This window comes from Myotis nattereri (genome assembly GCF_964212035.1).
Source record: "Myotis nattereri genome assembly, chromosome: 1".
Lineage (NCBI taxonomy): Eukaryota > Metazoa > Chordata > Mammalia > Chiroptera > Vespertilionidae > Myotis > Myotis nattereri.
This window is the reverse complement of record NC_138075.1, coordinates 190,241,470-190,264,416: the sequence shown is the minus strand read 5'-3', so window position 1 is coordinate 190,264,416 and position 22,947 is coordinate 190,241,470. Positions and strand designations below refer to the sequence as shown.

Genomic DNA, 22,947 nt, shown 5'->3' with positions numbered 1-22,947 from the left:
GGCCGGCTCAGTCTGTGTCTCACACGATTTTGCGGTGCCACGGATGGGCAGGGACTTGACTCTGGGTCCCGCGACACACCCCAGACTCTGACGAGAGGAAGATTTTCATATACATTTTATTAATTTTCTTTCATCTCTGACACTTCTACTATAGAGAAAGGGAAAATAGCAATATTAAAATATTTCCTCTAATTAATCCCCTTTTAATGTGCACGAATTTCATGCACTGGACCACTAGTATAGATATAGGGAATAGCTGTGATGCCTTAATTCTCTAAAGCAAACCTTCAACACTTATTCATTCATTCAGTGAGATGTTATTTATAGAATAAATATTTGGACTTCTTCATAATGTGGCCAAATATTATTTGTACTTTGGAAAACACCAAGAGGCACTATCCATATAGACTCATTACATTCTATACAATAGCCTTCATGAGCCCACAGCTTTGTCCCTACTACCAGGGTGGAGTAATGAACACACTGAGACAGAGTCCATTTCAGTGACCTTTTCTAGGTGTAGACTCTACTGCTTACCCATTGTATCTCAATTAAGTCTCTTTTCAATTATTAAGGGAAGAGTGTGAGAAGAGAAAAGCATGCATCTAATGCCTGCACTGAGACACATGCCATCAGGACACTACTCCCCCAATATATTTTCATCATAAAGGTATTATTTTAATCCCAGCAGTAATAAAAATGTACCCTCTAAAAATACAGATGTCTTTTATACAATCTGAAGGAAGATAAAGGTCACTGTGCTCTGAACTAAATTGACCACATATTCTTCAAAATTACATAAACAACTAATCAAATAGAGCATGTTGCTTTATAATACTAGCAAACACTTTTTTAGAAATAATAAGATTATATTATAAATATTTTAGAGAAAGTATTGTAAATATTTTAGAGAAAGGAATTAAATATATTCAATGGCTTATATTTGTTTCCACAATTACATATATCCTCACCTTACACTGAGGAGGCTGCTAAAAAAAAGTTAAGGTAAAGTTAGTTAGAACTTTCCTTTAAATCCAATCCTGAATAAAAAATAACTCATTTCCATGACAATCTTAAAAGCATTCAGAAACATAATTTTGATTTAATAAAACTTTGTGTTTATATGTGTGCATGCGTGTGTGTGTGTGTCTATAATTGTAGATTACATGACAAAACAACAACCACACACTTAAATACAGGAGACACAATACATATGAGCTGATGCTGAAAAAGGAAATTTAAAAATGGTGCAATATATTTCTAGAGAGAAATAATTAAGCAGCATCACTATGATTTATAGGTAAGTTCCCTAGTTTTGTTTCCCTGGATTTATAATCAATCTACATTTAGGCCTGAACAAACTTGAACAAGCCTGATTCACGTTATATATTGGATTTAGCACACACACAAAAAAAATGAACCTGAAGCTACCAAGTGGAACAAGGCTAGGGCGACTTCTCAATATTTTGTTTTCTCCTTAATACACATTAACTCTCATTACCTACTTAGTACATGCATATCATGATGAAAGCAAGTGCAGGTTCATAAGGATGAATGATGTTTTTAAGAAAAAAAAAAATCTTTCTTCTAAGCTGTTCTTCACTTTCACATAAAGTACTAACCTCTTCCAAAAAGCTATTGATAAAAATCCAAATTTAAAAGGGCAGCTCACTACATTGTGGGCACAATGAGAGTATTTTCAAATGAAGAGGGGGAAGCATGTATGATCAAGTTTCGATTTAAAATAAAATTTAAAAAAAGAATCTCCAAGTGCAAATTGCTTTGAAATAACCTTTTTGTATTAGCTCTACCTCCAAGCAGTTGTTTTCTTGGCTCTACTTCCTATGCATCTAAAAATGACCTGTAAATGTTTAAACACAAACATGCAATAGCAATTATATGTAAACAACACAGTAAACTAAGCCCTGCCATTTACAGAGATTTCCCTATGGAGTTCATATGGCTGAACTTATTACTGAAGAATTTTTAAAAGTATGCCCAAACAAGTCTCATCTAAGATTTGCATTTGAATTATATAAAGAAGTAAAGTTATCACTTCCTCTTCATGGAGAGGAAATAACAGTAGAGTAGCAGATGATAATCATACAAATAAAGTTATATACACAGAGATAATTCCTTGATTTAAGTTGCTCAAAAATAAAACTTCTGAAACTTCTGAAAGCAAAATGAATATGAAATATTTCACTGCATGTAAGACACTTTCTGAGTATTAACTATGTATAGCCAATAAAATAGAACATTAAATCTTTCATCGTTGCCAGCAATTTTAAAATTCCGAGAGGAGAAATATCAAACTGAAAAGAAATAATCTCCATAAATTAGCAAAATAAAAGGTCACCTGCTCATAATCATTGGAGGAAATACATATATATGATCCACCTGAAGCAGACAGCACCTGAGGATGCACAGGCAAGTCCTTACCTTCACAGGTGCCATTTTTCTCTTCATATCCTGCCTTGCACATGCATTTCCCGATGGGCACCAGCCACTCCCCTTCAGCGCTGCAATGCATTTTGGGTGGTTCCTCTGTCACCGAATGGTTGACACAAGAGCCCGATACTTCCAGCAACTGCGAAGAATCAGCTCCAGTGATTGTGTCAGGGAAGACAGCCAAGTGTCGTACCACAGAAGGACATTTCTTATAGTACACACGCACAGAAACCAGAGCGATGCAAGCACCCAGGTCTTGAAAAGCAAGATAAAATCCCGTTTTGCTTAGAGGTCCGACATCTCTAACCTCCGTATTCAGTTTCATGACACGGTCCCCAAGATCAAGTTCTGTGAAGCTTTCATCAGCGGCAATGGTATCGATTTTGATGTATTGGTTTTCCTTGACATTTCTCCCATTCTCATCATCTGACTCAAAGTAGTACATGTTGAAAGTTTCCTTACAGGTCCCCAGTCCTCCAGGAAGGCTGTTGCAGTCCCGCAGAGTAAACTTAAGTTCTATGAAGATTCTGGAAGCACCTTCGTTAGAGATCCAACTGGTCAGAAGCCAGTTATTCTGATTCTGTTCCATAACTTTGCATACTTGGTATGTGTGGATAGGGGCATAATTTTCATCAACTTCACCAATCTCTTCCCACTGTATAATATAAAATAGAAAAACATGTTTAAAAATTAGACAATAACCAGAAAAAAATAGTCAAAAAAATGCAGATGTGCAAATTTCTGTATACTTGATGTATAGTATTGAGAGGAGGAGCTATATAGCAAGGATGAAAAATACTGTTGCCTTTATAAAATTAACTAAAATAGTAATTTATGATCTCCAGTGTAACTCATAAGTGAACACATATGAATAATATTACCCAGAAAACAAAAACAACATGTATTTCAGCGTAAAAATAAAAGATAGTTGAATGTGTATGCAGTTAACAGCAAGGAACAGTGAAAGAAAAAGATCTATATTTGGAAGAAAATATATAGACTAAGAGGTACATAAAGTCTTAGAGTTAAAAGAAATAATATCATTTGAAAGACACTAATGAGAAAATAGTAGTAAATGAGGAAAAGAAGAAAGGAAAATGTGACAAGTAAAATCACACTTAGGTAATTCTGGCATGTGACAAATAACACATGAATGTAATAAAACTTGAAAAAAAGTCACTAGTTTACAGTTAATAATGTATCTTTATTTCTTTGAACTAATCTGTGTTGGACTTTTTTACAAATTGGATAACTGTTTATTCATAAATTTTCCACTAATATAAACCTAGAGACATATAATATAGAGGTAAAATTACAGATTAGTAATATGCAGAGCCTTGTCATCTCAAATACTGATGTGCCTTTATATCCTGGGAATGCATTAATTCTTTTTTTACCAATGCATCATTTTATGCATGACCTTAAGAGTTCTAAGTATATACAGAATGTAGAAAAATTAAGTATAATTTATACAGCTTCACAAATATTATTTGGTCAAAGAAGAGATCTAAGCCAATTTCTTTCCTAGTAAAATACTCCCATTTTGAGAATCTCAATGCATCATGCCCTGTCTGAACAATATAGAAGCAGTTGTTTTTTTCATAATTGTGTTACTATAATTTAAGAAATTTCTTAAACCTGAGAAAAATCTGTGTAGACAAAACTGTATGTAATTTTTAACTCTTTAAAATTGGCCGTGAAACACACAGAGCAATCCTATATAATAAAAGCCTAATATGCTAAGTGTACGGTCGGCCAGTCGGCCGTTCAACCAATCAAAGTGCAATATACTAATGATAGATAGTTGACCAGTCGACCAGTTGCTATGATGTGCACTGACCACCAGGGGGAAGACGCTCCGACCAGTAGGTGAGCTTGCTGCTGGGATCTGGTCGATCAGGACTGAGCAAGATGGGCTGGACACACCCTGGAGCCCTCTTGAGGTCCCACCCCGGCTGGCCAACCTCCCATGTCCCTCCCGGGCCCTGATCATGCACCAGTGTGGTCCCGCAGCCTGGTCTGCACCCTCTCACAATACAGTCTGCACCCTCTCACAATATGGTCTGCACCCTCTCACAACCCTCTCAGGGGATGTTGGAGAGCTGGTTTCTGCCTGATCCCACAGGCCAGGTCGAGGGACCCCACTGGTGCATGAATTGGTGCACCAGGCCTCTAGTGAAACCATAATGACTTTCAATAAATCCAGAATGTGATTTCAGATATCAATAGAGATAAACTCGATAGGACCTCATTTCTTCAGACACAAAATTAAATAAAGCATTATTTCTAGGTTTTATTCAACTGAAAAAAAAATGTGACAAATGTGGAATCCCAGGAATGCCCATAAATCATGTACCTCTGATGGCCCCTATCAAAATTCTAGCTGCCATTAGACAGACAAAGTAAAATGTGCTAATGAGGAAAACTTCTTAGCTCCTTAAATTCACAAGAGAGAGACATCAAGATTTTATCTCTAACAGCCTTCACTTTATGGTGTTATGGGAAGCCTTAGTTATTTCATTTCATCTCACTTGTCCTCTCTCAGAATGTATTTAAACTCCTACTTAGCATTTGAATTTCTAACTCAGCCTTCTATTTCAGCACTCTGTCATTAATCTACTTACATTTTTTTTCCTGATGCAATCCAGGGATCAATCTCTTTATTATACTTATTAATCATGAATGTCATGATTAATATTTTAAGAAAAAGAGCACCTCAACTAACCAAATGAAAACAATAAAAATAATCAACTTACTCTAATAAGATTAATTAAAAGATATTCTTTGAATTAGTAAAATGGAAAATAGCACTGAAATGTTTTCATAAAAAAAGAATATCAAAATGCTACATTATCTTTGTTTTATATTTCAATTTATAATAGTCTTCTGATACAAAACACAGAATATTTCAAATCCTTGGCTTTAATTCATGTATAGAAGTCCTATTTCTGCAACATATATTCCAATAGGACCCTGCTAGCAAGTAAAAGGAAATGGACAAGTAAAAGGAATTGAAATAGCAGCTTCTTCCAAAGTTATAAAGCTAGCATTTCACAGTCTTTGCCTGTACAAAGTCAAAGGTACCACAAATATTATTAAAAATGCAAGCCAAGAAGCACTTGACAAGACAGTTTAATACTTACTGTTTGGGGTGATAATTTCAAAGTCTGTGCATAAGTATCTGCTTCTCTGAATATTCTCAATTAAGAAGAGAAAAACTGCAATTTTCTTTCATGTTAAAATTTATTATGGTGGTATTTTATTTATTTTTCTTTTCAAATGTCCAAAATATAAATGAAGGCTCAAATTTTCTATTTCTAATGAATGAATAGAAAGTCTTTAATTTAAATAATTATGGCCATAAGCCATTCAAAGAATCAAACATGTAATATATACACATTTCCCATAAATATCTTCTCCTATTTAGATAAATATGCTAAAAAATGGACAAATATATTTAATTTATTTTAAACTTGCTGAAATAAAACTTTGAGTTCTCCCAAGATTTTCCCCCCTTTTAATACAAAGAGGATTTCCTGTCCTCATCAGCAAAATCTTACCTATGAAAATGAAATGAGAGGATGTAGAGAAAGCAACAGTCATTAAGAACTTAACAACCTGGCAGGTATATTCTTAGACACTTTTGCAAATGTCATATCAAGGAGCTTACTGTAACATAATGAAGGGCCCTGATAGAAAACACAATATTTTCTGCTCAATTGTGTTGGATTTCTTATAATCCATGGTTTAATAAAAGTATTTACTAATCCTTTGATTACTACAAATGAGGTGCCTGGGCAATTTGAAAGTGTGGTCACTGAATGCAATATGGGGACTGCAGCTCTGTTCTTCCGATCCAGCTCCTCCTCAAGGCCCAGCCCCTGAGCCCAGCTTCTGTGTTTGTTTCCTCCAGTTACACAGACAGCTTGGGCCGGCTTGATTTCCCTCCCAGATGCCTGGCTTTGCTTCTTTTCCCACTGGAAACCGAAAAGTCCAAGTCATTTGCATTCTAATCCTATGCCTGGCCAGGCATCACAAGTCAGACACATTCATCAGAGAAGTGGAAGAGAGAAAGGACTTATTTTTATATCCATATGTGCATCATGGAGTTATCAACTTTTGCTAAGTCATTAAGAACTATTTTCTCCCTGCCTGCCTCTCATTGCTCTATTAGGTTTCCAGCCCCAAGCTCCTATTGTCTCTTAGCCTCTTAGTATCATCCTCATTTCCAATCCTCTAGCCTATACATCACTTCCTTTGCCTTCAAAGCTTAAAAAACACAGATTCAAGAAACAGCCCTTATATTATACCCCCGCCCCCAATACAGATAAGGAACCATCAAATGAACAGAATTGATTTCGACCTTTCAAATGATCAGGGGTGCCTAGCATCTAGTTCTGTTTTCATTATTGTGTTTCTGTGTACTTTTTTTTTTTTTTAACCAGAGATTATTATATTAAGGTTAAATACAGAGGTAAGAAACTTTGTCGTAAAGGCCTGAACAGAAACACTTTATTACTCTTGTACAGAAGAAAGATCATCAGCCTGAAGCCCCAGTTTTAGTCCCAGCTCATCTATCATCTAGAATTCAGTGGTTCTCGACCTTCCTAATGCCGCGACCCTTTAATACAGTTCCTCATGTTGTGGTGACCCCCAACCATAAAATTATTTTCGTTGCTACTTCATAACTGTAATTTTGCTACTGTTATGAATCATCATGTAAATATCTGATATGCAGGTTGTATTTTCATTGTTACAAACTGAACATAATGAAAGCATAGTGATTAATCACAAAAACAATATGTAATAATATATGTGTTTTCCGATGGTCTTAAGGCGATTCTCAACCTGTGGGTCGCGACCCCTTTGGGGTCGAACAACCCTTTCACAGGGGTAGCCTACGACCACTGGAAAACACATATATGATTACATAATGTTTTTGTGATTAATCACTAGGCTTTAATTATGTTCAATTTGTAACAATGAAATTGGGGGTCACCACTGTTGGGGGCCAGATGTAAGCTGGCAGGGTCCTTGCACCTGAAGGGGCTGGCAAGGCTGGGACCCTTACCCACACAGTTTTTCCAGACTTGTTTGGATGGCAGGTATCAGTAGAATAAGAGCAACCTTTGTAGAATGAGAACAGCCTTTCATAGCTTACCAAGAAGTCTCTATTTACTGAGATTTGCTGTACCGAGAATTTGTCCTTCTGCTCTGTCCCTCCCTTAGGAATTAAGAGGAACAAAGAATACATTCCTCTTGACAGACCTCCTATTCAGTGTGTTGTGTATAAATAGGATTGTGTATAAATAAAGTTGTTTCAGTTCCTCAAGAACTGGAGTAGCCCTCCCGATCCCGCTTTCCTGTCTTTCTTTCTTTTCTCATTTCCCACCTCCCTACCTCAGCCTGGCTCAACCTGTCAGGCTGGCCCTGACACACCACAACATGAGGAACTGTATTAAAGGGTCATAACATTAGGAAGGTTGAGAACCACTGGTCTAGAAGGTCATTTGACTGTCTGGTCTAATTAGCATATTACGCTTTTATTTTTATAGATACTCTGAGAAACATATATGAGGGTAGATACATTTTTATCTTTTTCTCTACTATATCACAGAATCTGTCACCACAGGGCACAAAGTATGGCATTTGGTAGAGATTTTGTAATGAATACACAAATACCAACATATACCCAACCCTCTTTTTCCAGAGATGCACTAATTTGAAATAATTCAAACATCATAAGTAAATTATGATTTATCTTTTGATTGAACAAAAATCTGATTCTTTGTAAAATCCCTGAATTTTATAAATTAAAATAAAAAGTATGAGTTCATAATTTTAAAAATTAGTCTTCTGTAAAAGCTCTAAGCATTTAAGACATTTTCTTATTCCAATCATTTGTATAATTATTTTGTATTTAGTTTAGTATATTAACCTGTAAAACTATTTTTCTTAGCATTATACTTTACCAATGATAACTTTCAGCTTAGTTTAGAAATATAATATTTTGAACATGATATGTTTTAAAATATTGTGGTTATTTTTCACTCACTAGCTTTCTTCATTGTTCTGTATAGATTAAAAGCCTAGGATATAGCATATCAGTCAGTGGCCCTATATTTCTTATATCAATAAGATAAAATTAGGGTTATCTTAGTGATTTTCTTTGGCAGATAAATGTTACAATATGGCTCAGTATCAATTGCCTCCAGCTTCACTTCGACATGCCCAAATCATAACTCTAAGATCTCAATATTTTGTATAATTTCTTTGAAAGGCTCCAAAAAGAAGTGAAATCTAGGCTTTCATTTTATTGAAAATATTGTTAGATATAATAGTATTCTATGGTTTTATCTGTGTGTATTTGTTTGTGTGCATGTGGGTGTATAGTGTGTTTCCTAACTTCACTGAAGATATCCTGACCTAAAATTATTAACTGCTGTTTTAAAAAAGTAGTACCTCTCATGATCTTAGCAAATGCCTGGGAAAGTTTGAAAATGAAAGTTAGGCACTTTACCCATTTAATTCAGTGAGTAACACATTCTAATTGCTACCTCATTATAGCTTACCTAAAGTCTAGAATTTCTGGAAGTTTACTGCTATTGCAAAAATCAAGTGAAATACAATGTAAAAAAAAAAACAAAAACACAGAAATTTTAAACACACCAAAGGTTTTTTTTTTTCTTATTATTAGCATCTAATTAATGATAGTAATTTTGATTTCAGATTTTTAGTTTCATTATTTCCTGTATTTTTTCAATTTTGCATTACTGATTAAAACTAGGAGAAATATACTCAAGAACCCAAGTAAATTGCTTATTTTCTTATTTTCTTCAGGTGCATGATATATGAGTAGTATTATTCTTCCCCATAACATTTTATACAACTTACTATGCTTACATACAATAATTATGTTCCCTTCATGTTGAAAGTACAATTGAGCTCATTTGTCTATGTGTGCATGCAGAAGTCTGCCATTGCTTAATATATTCAATCCAGTACATTTATTGTGAGAAAAACGGGCCAGAAATTCCTCAAAGCATAAGTGACTTAGGAACATGATTAATGGCAGACAAGATGAGGAATCCTACTATTGTTGGCACTAACTTATTTTTTCTGTTTGTTATTATTAACTTTGACCCGTTACTGCTCACTAGATGCCATTTCTCATTAGGAATAAATGCCATATTATTAAGACCTATGCATGTTGGGTCAAAATATGAGATCCTAGTCCACCTCCTTGTCCAGTGGCTGCCCAACTGCTTAAACAATGAGGTTCTAATATAAGAGCAAACTACATATTGGTTCATAATGCTTTGAAAGATATTTTGTTATAATTCAGAATTAATCCTGAATGTGTGAAACCTCAAAGATAATATATACAGGAGGAATAGTTTAGAACTAGTCAACCCATATCTGAGAAGACTGCTTTCTCCATTATCCACTCTGTACATGACATAATCTTCAAGAACACAACCACATCATTTTGCAGCTGAGTAAACTGTGGCCCAGAGCTACTGACACACTAATTAGTGCCTGATTAATATCTGTGGTCAGAACTCTCTGGTATTAACAATGTTTTCCCCCTTTGAGGAGTTAATAATATAATGCATATAATAAAGTGGCAAATTAAGTCATTTTAACCAACAAAAGAGAAAATTTGTCAATATCTCATAAAAGAAGGAATCGAACCATGACCTCTTGATTCATAGGTCTATGCTAAACCACTGAGCAACACTGGCTGGGCTGAAGATGCTGACTGTCATTAGCCATCAGTGAAATTCAAATGAAGACCACAATGATGTATCACTATATACCTATATAAATAATTTCATTTTTTAAATAGTGACCCCACCAAATACTGATGAGAATTTGAAAACAACAAACAAAAACAACTGAATTTCTCATACATTGCTGGTAGAAAACTAAAATATTATAGCTCTCTAGAAAATAAGTTTCTTACAAAGTAAACATGGAATTGCTATACAATGCAGCAATTTCACTCTCTGATTTTAATTCCAGGTAAATGAAAACTTTTGTTCACAGAAATACCTGTACATGCATGCTCATAGAAGACTTATGTTAATTATTCCCCAAATTATAATCAGCCCAGATGACCTTTAATAAGTGAAGGGTTAAACAGATTGTGGTACAAATATACCATGGAATTATACTTACTATACAAAGAAACAAACTATTGATACAAGTAAAACTTTGGCTGGATCTCAAAGGAATTATGATAAGTGAGAAAAACATCTCAAAAGTTAAATGCTGTATGAGTCCATTTATAAAGATTTTTGAAATGACAAAATTTTACAAGTGGAGAAGAGCTTAGTGATTGACAGAGGTTAGGGATGGGGGAGGGGTGGAAGAGGAGAGATTGGAATGTGGTCATAGAGAGATCCTTGCCTTGTTTTCTCTGTTTTGTATTGGAGAGATGGTGAATGCACAGACCTACAGGGGTGATGAATTTGTACAGAATTTAATACACACAGAGACACACACAGCCAGGGTAGAAAAGGAAAAGAAAGAATTGAGATATACAAGGATGAAAGACCAGGAGAACTTGCATAATTAATGGACAACATTGACAAAAATTGGAATTCAGATGAATCTGACTGACTTCAAAGCTCATCTTTAATTCATTACATTATGATGCCTCCCAAAGTAAGAAAGAGTTCACAGGAAAAGTCTTTCCTACGCAAACTAATGAATGGGGTATAGGAAATCACTCTCTGGTATTCTTACCAAGGCACAGCCATATTTCTTATTCCCAAAGTTCTACTCTGTATTTTATTTTTATTTCTCCTCAACTATGAATTAAAGCTTAAGTTATTACAGTAATGACACTCAATGTATCTTCTATGCAAGTAGAATATTTTACGGAAAACAACTGTTTCTTAGTGAAACAACTACGAAGCTCTGCCTAGTGTATCTCTTTTTAAGAAATTAAAATGGAAAGCTTTGATAAGACTATGTACATGTGTAAAGTAAACCTGTATAGTACACAGATCCTTATCCTATATAATAAAGAGCTAATATGCAAATGGTCATCTTGCCCTCATGCCTTAATGCCATAACAGCTCAGACATTCAACACTGCAGAGAGAGGAATGGGGACCAGCCAGGCTGCGGCTCGGAAGAGGGACAAGCCACACATCCCATTGTCCTGGGTGCCAGCAGCTGCATCTGCGCCTGTGGCCTGGGAGAAGGATAAACTGCCCACCCTGTGGTCCGGGAGAGGCACAAGCCGCCTGCCCTGTGGTCCTGGGCGACTGTGGCCACGGCCCTGGGCGAAGCCGCCCACCCACATTCCCCTGCGGCTGAGGCTGGCCCGGGCGAAGCTGGCCCAGGTCCTGGGTGCCTGCGGCTGGCCAGAGGGAGGGAAGCCTGAGTCCTGGGTGTGGGCAAGGCAGAGGTAGTTAGAGGTGATCAGGACAGCAAGGGAGCAGTTAGGAGTGATCAGGCTGGTAGGGGAGCAGTTAGAGGCAGTCAGGCTGGCAGGCAGAGGTGGTTAAGGGTGATCAGGCAGGCAGGCAGAAGGGTTAGGGGCGATCAGGCAGGCAGTCAGGTGAGCGGTTAGGAGCCAGCGGTCCCGGATTGTGGTCAGACATCCCCGAGGGGTTCTGGATTGGAAAGGGTGCAGGCTAGGGTGAGGGACGCCCCCCCCATACATGAATTTTGTACATCAGGATCTCATGATATATTAAGCTTTGCAGTAAATTATCCTATTTACTTTTAAATACAGGGTAGGCAGGGCAAAAGTAGGTTTACAGTTGTTTATATGAAATAATTAATAATTAATAAATAATAATACTAAAATAAAATTCTGTATTTTGCATACTCACAACTGTAAACCTACTTTTACCTACCTAGCATTATACTATTTTCCATGCTTGTATTGCCAGAGGACTCTTTTATTCATAACACATACTAGCATTTGTCTGAACACTGCACAGAACATATTTTGGCAAATTCTAACTTTGTTGTAAACTGACAATTGCTTCAATGTAGCAACTTACTGGGGTACCAGACCATAATTGCTTTAATTCTGATATTCCCTTGTCAAACATTTTTCCCAGTACCTAATTGCTATCCTATTGTCAGTTTACATACCTATATGCTCCAATGGATTCATTCCAGTACCAAAAATCAACAACAACAACCAAAACTGTTATTAATTGTTTGTGCATCCTCAATGTTTACAATTATATGTAGAAAACTGTGCAAATTCAGTACACATTGATTGATTGTAAGTACATGAGAGTGAAGGAGTTAATGAATGAATGAACAACAACAACAAAAAATGGATGAATGAAAATGCCCAGAGCCATTTGATTTACTCTTACTGCTTTACTCAGTGGTGTGCTGAGGCTTAAGAGAAAGATGACAAGAACTTTTCAGTGAGTTATTTCTCCCTCCCTTTTCTAGAAGCAATTTAGTCAAAGAACACTTGGCATGTCAACCCTGAAATGTTGCCAGCCTTTTTGCTCTGGCCACTATTTTTTCCCTCTCAATAATAACTCCCTCCAGAAGAATGGCAAGGCAAGAAAGAGAAGGTTAAACTCAATTCTGTCAAATGCTGTTAAGACTTGGCAGCTCCAGGAAGGGTTTTATAGTGAGGAGAATTGAATCTTGTGGAAAAGGGGGCTACCTGAATCCCTGTGAATTTCATTTATCTGTGTAGCTCTGCTCCTAATTATCACTGGTAAGTGACAGTTGACAAGCCCATGGAGGTCTCAGAAGATTGTGACATTGTATTAAATGGTCAAAACATACCATTTAGAAACTTCAGTGATTCTTACAAATAAAAGCACAATTTATTTTATGCAATGTTGAGGCTTGCTCTAGCCAGTTTCTTTTCACATAAAATAAAATGTTAAGGTTATATCATGGTCTCTGAAATTTCTGTCTTGACAAGATCTAATTAGTTGGGCTAAATGTAAAGTTTAAGCACTGGGGCAGAGATTCTCATTCACTTGCCCTCAAAGGAAGAATAAGACTCTAATGACTCCAGTTCACACACTCGAATTTATAAGACTAAACAAAAATGTTTCTTTGACATATATCTGGTAAGTAGTAGATTCTCAACAATTTCTTGACCATATTTAATTACAACCATTTAAAAAAGTGCATCCTATCAAAATAAAATAGTACAAACTTAATTATTCTAAAACTAGAGGTCCAGTGCACGAAATCTGTGCGTGGGTAGGGTCCTTAGTGGCTGCTGACTGCTAGCTGGGGCCTCCCTTCCCTGGCTGCTGGCTGCCAGTCAGGGCCTTCTTTTGTTCTGCACCACCCCCTGGTGGTCAGCACACATCATAGTGAGTGATTGAACTCCCGGTTGGTCAAACTCCCAAGAGGAACTTTGCTTTTTAGTCTTTTATATATATAGATGTAGCAAAGTGAATACTTATTGAATTTTTTTAAAAGCAAATAAAAAGTTTTATAGATATCAATATTCTTAATTAAATTTCTTGCTTAATCAAAGATCTCTGAGTACTTTTAATTTGTTAATTTTCACAAGAATTTAGAGCCATGTTTTAGAGCTAATCGCTTTGCACACCTCGTAGCATCAAGCAATAAATACTTTTTCTTTTCAAAATCCTCATCCAAGAATATGTCTTCGAGGGGAAGGGGAATGTTTGTTTATTTTTCATTGATTTTAAAGAGAGGAAGGGAGGGAAAGAGAAAGAGAGAGAGAAAAACATCAATCAGTTGCCTTCCTGACTGGGGATGGAACCCAAAACCTAGAAATGTGCCCTGACCAGGAATCAAACCTGCCACATTTCAGTGCAGAGGATGAAGCCCCAACCAATTGAGCTATACCAGCCAGGGCAACACAAACCTTTTTGACGATCATTCTCTAAGAAGTTACTTTATGATGCTGACACAGTTCATTTCTGCAGTGATATCTACAGAATAACTAATATGCCCCAAATGTGCTAGTTTATGATTTTCTCACATCCAGTGAACAATATACACTTACACATTCATGAGTAGATGATTGAATTTATAATTCTGGTAAGTTCCCATAGTGAGATATTCCATTCATAATTAATAATTGTATAAAATACATACTTATTCTAGTCACAGAAGTTTGTCTCAAAGAGGCCAGTGAAAAAAATATACAAATCATATTGACAACCTCCTGACTGTTTACATATTGCACACTCATTGACAGTGCCTTACTTCATTAATCTATGAAAAACAATGTAATGTTTTTTTACATAACTGAAAAACAAACTTTAACCATGAGGACAAGTTATATTTGAGAATTTAATTTCCCTCAGGCTTCCAAAATTCAACTATATATATATATATATATATATATATATATATATATATATATATATTTCACATATATATAAACATATATATGTACGTTTAAGCATTTTCAAAAATCTGGACTATCTTTGTTAGAAGAAAGACATTGAAAAAGGAGCCTTAGTATTTAATAATAGAATATAAAATTTTATTCAAGATAGGATTGGTAACCATATAGAATATATAACTACAAAAACTCTATATTGATTTTGAATAATTAATTTTGAACTATGAAACCTGGTTTTGAAAATGTATTTCTAAATGTACAATGATTGAGGTCATTTTTTTTTCTATTTAAACCACCTTAAATTATTTTTTTCTCCACTAAAATATGTACCTTAAAGCTGACACAATTAAACATCCAGCAAGAGAAGTACTGGGTCTCATTAATTATATATATATATATATATATATATATATATATATATATATATATACATGCCAAGTTTTCCTAGGTAAGAATCTATATGCACAGATTTTTCTTTCAATTTAATAGGGATATATATATATATATATATGCAAAAAACCTTATATTAATATTTCTATTTGCAAAACCTACTAATTTTTTCACTTTCCTTTTTATTTCCTTCTAAAATATTTATCCATACTAGTATCTCTTCATTTTTTTTTTTTGTAATTAATAACACTATTGCAAAGTTCCTACTTTATTTTATTCCTGGACACAATTTGCGTGACCTAAAACAGAAGTTTCTAAACATTGATTTAACTGTCAATTTAGTCATACCACCTCTAGTGGACCAATTTATGGGTATGTATAGATGACTTAACGAAATCTTAAGTTCCAGGAATATGTATTATGTTGATACTAGAGGCCCGGTACATGAATTCATGCACCAGTGGGGTCCCTCAGCCTGGCCTATGGGATCGGGCCGAAACTGGCTCTCCGACATCCCCTGAGGGGTCTTAGATTATGAGAGGTGCAGGCCAGGCCAAGGGACCCCACTGGTGCACAATCAGGGCTGGGGAGGGATGTGGGAGTTTGACCATCCAAGGAGGGACCATGGGAGGGCTCCAGAGTGTGTCCGGCTGGTCTCACTCAGTCCAAATCGGCTGGACCCCAGCAGCAAGCTCACCTACTAGTCAGAGCGAATTCTCCCTGGTGGTCAGTACATGTTATAGCAACTGGTCAACCAGTCAACTGTCTACCCCCTGGTGGTCAGTGCACATCATAGTCAGTGGTTGAGCGGCCTTATCATATCATTAGCATATTATGCTTTGATTGGTAGAACGGCTGACTGGACGACCAGATACTTAGCATATTAGTCTTTTATTAGATAAGATATGATAATAATTTTTGAAAATTTATTCAGAATTTAAAATGTGCCTAGAACTTTCCTAAATATTTTACATGTTTTAACACAGGTTTTTCTTATCAGTTCCAATGAGGAAGCTATTATTTAAATGGGAAAATTAAGAAAGTTAATGCTTGTGGAGCTATGATTATGACAGTATCACTTCAGAGTTCTGGCTCTTTGCCTCTCATCACACACACACAGTCTCTCTTTGGTGAGTCTAATGTCTAGCCAGATTTCTATAAAAATGTCCAATAAATGTGAATGACTATAGTACACTGAATCATAGACATTTATCGAGTACCTGTTTCTCAAAAAGTTTCCTGAGGGAAGGAACACTGTATTTTGGATCCTTCAGCACAATACTTGAATTCTAAATACCTATTTGTTAAATGGATTCTTCCTTTCAAATCTTCCAAGCATAAATTCACCAAAACCATCTGCATGAAGGAAACAGATAGAAAAACTTCCTCTCATGATACAGCCTATTCTTGTCATCTGAGATAAATATTTTCCCCTACATCCAGCTCATTTCTTAGAATCATACCTTAGTTTTTATAAGACACAACTCATTGCCATTAGCTATTATATTTATATAGTTGTTTTTTTTTTTTTTACTTTAAGATATCTGAACATATTTTAGTTCTGAAATTTACTGTCTGAGATTGCTGCTGGCTAACATTTGAGAATGCTAATGTAATGACCAAAACAATATATACAGAGAAAGAAGTTGAGTTATATTAAACACTTGGTGCCCCTCCTTCAAGTTAAAATCTATATGCACATTATTTTTTAAGTTAATCAAATGCCAACTCAATGTAATGTTTATTCGTGACACTTAAATCCTATTCAGTGTTTTGTTTTTTTCTGTAAGCAAATGATTGCCATTCTATTAGTTTGCCTATGGAGATATGGTACATCTTAACTTAAAAAAACAACAGCATTTTAGCTATGGTCTCGTAGTCTTTATATTTTGCTTATGACAGTTATAAAGAATGAACAATCACTTAAAAATTCCTATCTGTTGGTGGATGCAATCTTTCCTTTTTTATGAGAATCAAAGTCAAAATGATATTTTAGTTCTTAACAACTTATGTGTACTATTGCCAAATGAATGCAGAGCAAGGTATTGGTTGAATATTTTTGGGCTACCGGTATGCTAAACCAGAAAAGAAATTAAGATTTTTCTGCAACAAAGAAAAATTTAAAGAAATTTACTCTACAAACAATCCATGTAACTTGAAGAATCAGATAATGATTTGATATAAACTTTTAGAGGTTTCAATGCCTTTCCCATAAGAGAGAGAAAAGTAAAAAAACACAAGGTGGTATGAATTTTTCTCTTAGAGATAGACAGGAGGAAAAGCAGAAAGTGAGGAATGAATATTCAGGGAGGAACATACTTCAATACTTCCATATGTATAACCAGACATTCATATGTATCTAATCTGTGAACCAAGTAATCATTTTTTCCATGATATATTGAAACTCATTAGGAAAAGCGGTGGAGTAATTTCTAACCTCAGACACTGGAAAAATGATCCACCCCTTAATCAGGATATAGGCTACTTTGAGTAATGAACACTGCAGTCATGTTTAAGGAAGTTAAACAAGAGAAGATGAAATGAAAACATGAGAGAACATCACTTGTTTACACAAATTGTTTCCTTCTTTACATATGCAGCCTATGACCATATGCACCAACCTAGAAGACGCCTAGACTCAGAAGTGGGAAATACTACTGTGGGAGCCAATAAATGGATTGGTATAGTGACTCTAGACTTTAAACCTTTTGTAAATGGAGATAAGGTATCCATATTTGATTCTCCAGTGCCAATTACAGTCACTGGCACATAGTAAGTGGGTGATAATGTTCACATTACTTAGTATACACAGCCTGCTTTCTCTATTAGACTATGAGAAGCACAAAGTTTGTCTTTCATTTCTTCATGTCTGTGTACACAGTATTTAGTACAAAACAAATTTAAAATAAATGTTAATTCATTGAGCAAATGAATGAATGCACCAAAACTGAATTTGAGATTTTTCCTGAAATCAGAATAAAGGAGAAAAATTCAAATCCAGACGAGAAATATATAGTCAGGTTCCCTGGGACAAGAATGTGAGTTCAAATATTGGCTTAATCCCCAAAGCTCTACCACAGGGTTCTAGCATGTGATGTTTATATTAGGGTTTCTAGCATGTTGACACATTTAATACTGTGAATCTTCTAGATGCTCTTCAGGATCTAACACTTGGCTGTGTGTATCTGTGTGTGCCTGTATGTTGATGTGTTTCTGAGCATGTCAGATTTGAAAACCAAAGAAAAGGAGCATTGGGCATAAACATTACCATCAGTACTCTGAGTTCATAGGACAGCCTATAGTCCATTAAGTTCTCCGTTTAAAGTTTCACTTAGGTGTTATTTTTCTGAAGCCTAAGGCGTATGATTAAACCTTAGGGTGTCTTAAGGTTAAAATTATTCAAGCAGGCCCAACTTCCTCTAGGCATGCTTGTATTAGTCCTACATAATTGCAATCTGTTCAGTTTAATTTTTTCTTTTTTCTATAGAAAAGTGACATTTTTGTTTCAAATGAACTCTAAACAGTATTTTTATATACTCTTCAAATATAAACTGAAAATATATTACAGTTCTTAATTAAATCTACCAACTAGGGTCTGGGTAGATACAGAGTTAGGTATAACGGTAAATACCATACCTGTATAAAAGTTTTCTAGAAAAACAAACTTTAATTTAGTTTATTTGTTCACATATGAACCTGGGTGAATATGCCAAAGTGTATTCAAGGTAGAAGGAAAATGGCAGATTTGAAAAATTCTGAACAGTAAGTCAAGTATCCCAGTCTGTGAATGAACATATATATTTTACATCATTCCTAAATGATATCCAATGGACCATAACAATGTCTTCACTATTGCTTAATGAACTAAGAAAAAAGTAGTTGGTATTTCATAAAAGCAATTTGTTCAATTTAATGCATTATTCTTTATTTTGGGATTTTATGCCTATTCTTTTGATATTAGAACTCTATTTTTAAATTTTATCTTTATTGTTCAAAGTATTATATATGTCCTCCTGTTCCCCCCTTTAGCCCCTCTCCACCAGCACTCATCTGCCCACCCAGGCCAACTCCACTATTGTCTGTGTCCATGGTTTGTACATATATGCATATAAGTTCTTTGGTTAATCTCTTTGTCTTAGAACTCTCTTTTTTAATGAAAAAGATAAAGATGACAGAGGGTAGTTTATGGGTTTTGATCTAAGGGTGTTTGAATTTAATTTTTAAATCACTGGTGAAGAACAGCATAACTACTCATAATAACAACACATCATTTTTTATTTATTCATTCAGAAATTATATTGCTTACATACTATCTGCTGGAGAATCAACAGTGAACAAGAAAGAGTATTGCATGTTTCTCATATTATACCTACACTATCATAGAAGGTATACAACTGTGAAATTAATATAATATAATATAAAATAATATAATATAATATAATATAATATAATATAATATAATATATTCTATCTAATAAAAGAGAAACATGGTAATTGGCGTATGACCGCTACCCTTCCCATTGGCTAATCAGCAAGATATGCAAATTAACTGCCAGACAAGATGGCGGCCGGCAGCCAGGCAGCTTGAAACTAACATGAGGCTTGCTTGCTTCAGTGACGGAGGACTCCAACGTTCCCCACCTGCCGCTGCCGGCCTCTGAGTCTGCAGCTTAAGAAACATAGTAACAAATATAGAAGCTAAACAAAACCCCAGAAACCAGCTTTCAGCGAGCCAGGATCTCAGAGCTGGAGTTGATACAGTGTTTCGATTATAGAACCCAAACAAACCAGATACCTGCTTTCAGGAGCAGAGGCTTAAGAGCTGGAGCCTCAGAGCTAAAGCTGGCCCAGAATAAAAAAAAAAGAAAAAAAAGGAGCGGTTGGGGGCTTCCGTCACCCGCCAGTCAGCCCCTCACCCAGACTGGCCAGGCACCCCAGTGAGGACCCCTCTCCCTGAAGGGTGTGTGACCAACTGCAAACAGCCATCATCCCCTCACCCAGGCTGGCCAGACACCTCAGTGGGGACCCCCACCCTGAAGGTTGTGTGACCAGCTGCAAACAGCCCTCAGCCCCTTACCCAGGCTGGCCAGGCATCTGAGTGGGGACCCTCACCCTGATCCAGGACACCCTTCAGGGCAAACCAGCTGGCCCTCACCCGTGCACCAGGCTTCTATCCTATATAGTAAAAGGGTAATATGCCTCCCAGCACCGGGATCAGTGGAGCTGCGAGGCCTCCTGGCACCGGGATCAGCATGACAGGGGGCAGCGCCCAAACCCCCCGATCACCCTGAGGCTCTGTGTGTGACAGGGGGTGGGGCCACACCCTCCCTATCCGCCCTGCTCTGTTCATGACAGGGGAAGGCGCACCAACTTCCTGATCCGCCCTGCTCTGTGCCTGATTCGGGGGGAGCTCCCCAACCCCCTGATCACCCTGCAGCTCTGTGTGTGACAGGGTGCAGCGCCCCAATGCCCTTGCCATGGGCCCTGCTCTGTGTGTCACGAGCTAGAGCCATAACCTCCCCATCGGTCCTGCCTTGAGTGTGACAGTGGCGGCGCCCCAACCCCCTGATCGGCCCTGCTCTGTGGGTGATAGAGGGTGGTGCCCCAACCCCCTGATCGACCCTGCTCTGTGTGTGACAGGGTATGGAGCCCCAACCCCCCTGATGGGCCCTGCTCTGTGTGTGACAGGGGATGGCGCCACAACTTCCCTATCGACCCTGCCTTGAGTGTGACAGGGGGCGGTGCCCCAACCCCCCAATCGGCCCTACCCTGAGCGTGACTGAGGGTGGCATCGCAACTTCCCAATCTGCCCTGCTCTGTGCATGACAGGGGGCGGCACCCCAACTCCCCAATCGACCCTGCTCTGAGCCCGACCAGGGGCTGCACCTAGGGATTGGGCCTGCCCTCTGCCACCTGGGAGCAGGCCTAAGCCAGCAGGTCGTTATCTCCCGAGGGGTCCCAGACTGCGAGAGGGCACAGGCAAGGCTGAGGGACCCCCCTTTCCCCCCCAAGTGCACAAATTTTTGTGCACTGGGCCTCTAGTATAATAATATAATATAATATAATATAATATAATATAATATAATATAATAATATAGTACCTGGTTTGTATTAAGTGCTAATAACAAAATATCGTCTCTCTTATAGCTTTTCAAAATGACTATATGAGAGAGGAGACTCCAGGATTTTGGAATTCTATATTCAGAATAGCACTCTGTGGAGACCAAGGCACAAAAACTTGAAGGTCAGTGGCTTCATAATGACTGCCTGAATAGGAATATTTCTGCCTCATCATATAATATAGTCATATCTATTATTATGAACTAGAGGCCCAGAGCATGAAAATTCATGCACAGGAGGTGCATCCCTCAGCCCAGCCTGCTCCCTCTCACAGTCCAGTAGTCCTCAGGGGCAGGAGGCGACCCAGTGATCAGGGGAAGGCAATGTCCCATCACACCTCTGCTGCTGCCACTGCCAGCAGCGCAAGCCTCGGCCGGCCCTGGTTACCTGAGCCTTGGGCTGGCCCTGGGCAGCTGGGCAGCCGCCATTGGCAGCCTACCTGCACCTTGGGCCAACCCTGGGTGGCTGGGCAGCTGCCATCTGAGGCTTGCCTGTGCTCGGCCAACCCTGCTTGCCTGAGCCTCAGTCAGTGGGGGGTGCAGGAGGATCCGAGGCCTCCCAGTGGGGCTGAGGGGACTGGGTGCCGTCATCTTGTGGCTGTGGGCCCCACCATCCTGTGAGGATGTGATGGTCAATTAGCATATCCCCTCTTTATTATATAGGATGTCATAGAACAATATAACAAAACATTTTTAATGAAATAACATTAAAGATTCTGATATAGAATATATGGTTCCTGGAAATAAATGAACTCTGTGCTTTAACAACCATGTGCTTTGATAGCACTATGGCAACTATTATAATTCACAATGAAAGTTTAAGGTTATATTTGACAAAATTTCTAAGTCCCAATTAAAGCTTTAGAAATGCTAAAAGTGCATATATATTCACACCATCAGTAAGTAACAAATAAGGACAAAAACCTACAATAATCCCATGATCTAATAGCTAATCTAACATTTCACTATTACCAATCATGACATAGATCAGAAACTAGGAAGACAGAATTTGACCAAAAAACCTGTATAAATATGCAATGATAGAGATAAAAATAATTCTTATTCTTCAGGATAAGGTAAAAAGTCAGGAGAACATAAAATAATTATAAGATATAATACAGTATTGAATTATTTTAAATACAAAACAATTTTGTTGGCATTTGAAAACCTAATATTGAATGCTTTGAGGTTTATTTGTCATTATTCAATGCCTTTCATATTAGAAATTCACAAATTCACAGCAGAATGTGACATGCTTGCTCCAGAGGAGGGTAAGAACTTTCATTTATTGCTATTAAAAACTGCATTTTTTTAAACTCTTAAAAAATAAACCCCACTGTTTTATTGCTCATAATATTTTAATAAAGTTGAAGATAGATATCTTTATGGGTACAAACTATTGAAAATCACTTCATCAGTAAAAGAACTTAAATTTTGATAACTTAAATAGACAAAATAGGCATTTAAAACAACTATAGAGTAATCATTGGCACAGATAAAATGGCTTCCTCAGGTTTCTGAGTTTAGTCTGTATGATGGTTCTTATTAACTAGAGTATTAATGATATTTAAGATATAGATAACTAAGAAAACAGCATTTTCCCTTGTTTTGCTTTCTCTGGTTTATTCCCCATGGTCAACCTCAGTCCAAA

At 37.0% G+C, this 22,947-nt stretch overlaps 1 protein-coding gene across 4 annotated transcripts in view; it reads right to left on the bottom strand.

The window, feature by feature from the left end:
- EPHA5 (EPH receptor A5) overlaps window positions 1–22,947 on the bottom strand; it is a gene marked incomplete at its 5' end in the record, with an annotated part of 343,025 nt that overhangs the window by 272,905 nt on the left and 47,173 nt on the right. For all 4 annotated transcript variants that reach the window (XM_081110179.1, XM_081110180.1, XM_081110181.1 and 1 more), the window contains one exon: window positions 2,443–3,106. In XM_081110179.1, coding sequence (XP_080966305.1) covers window positions 2,443–3,106 — 664 coding nt within the window. The remainder of the gene's footprint in view (window positions 1–2,442; window positions 3,107–22,947) is intronic.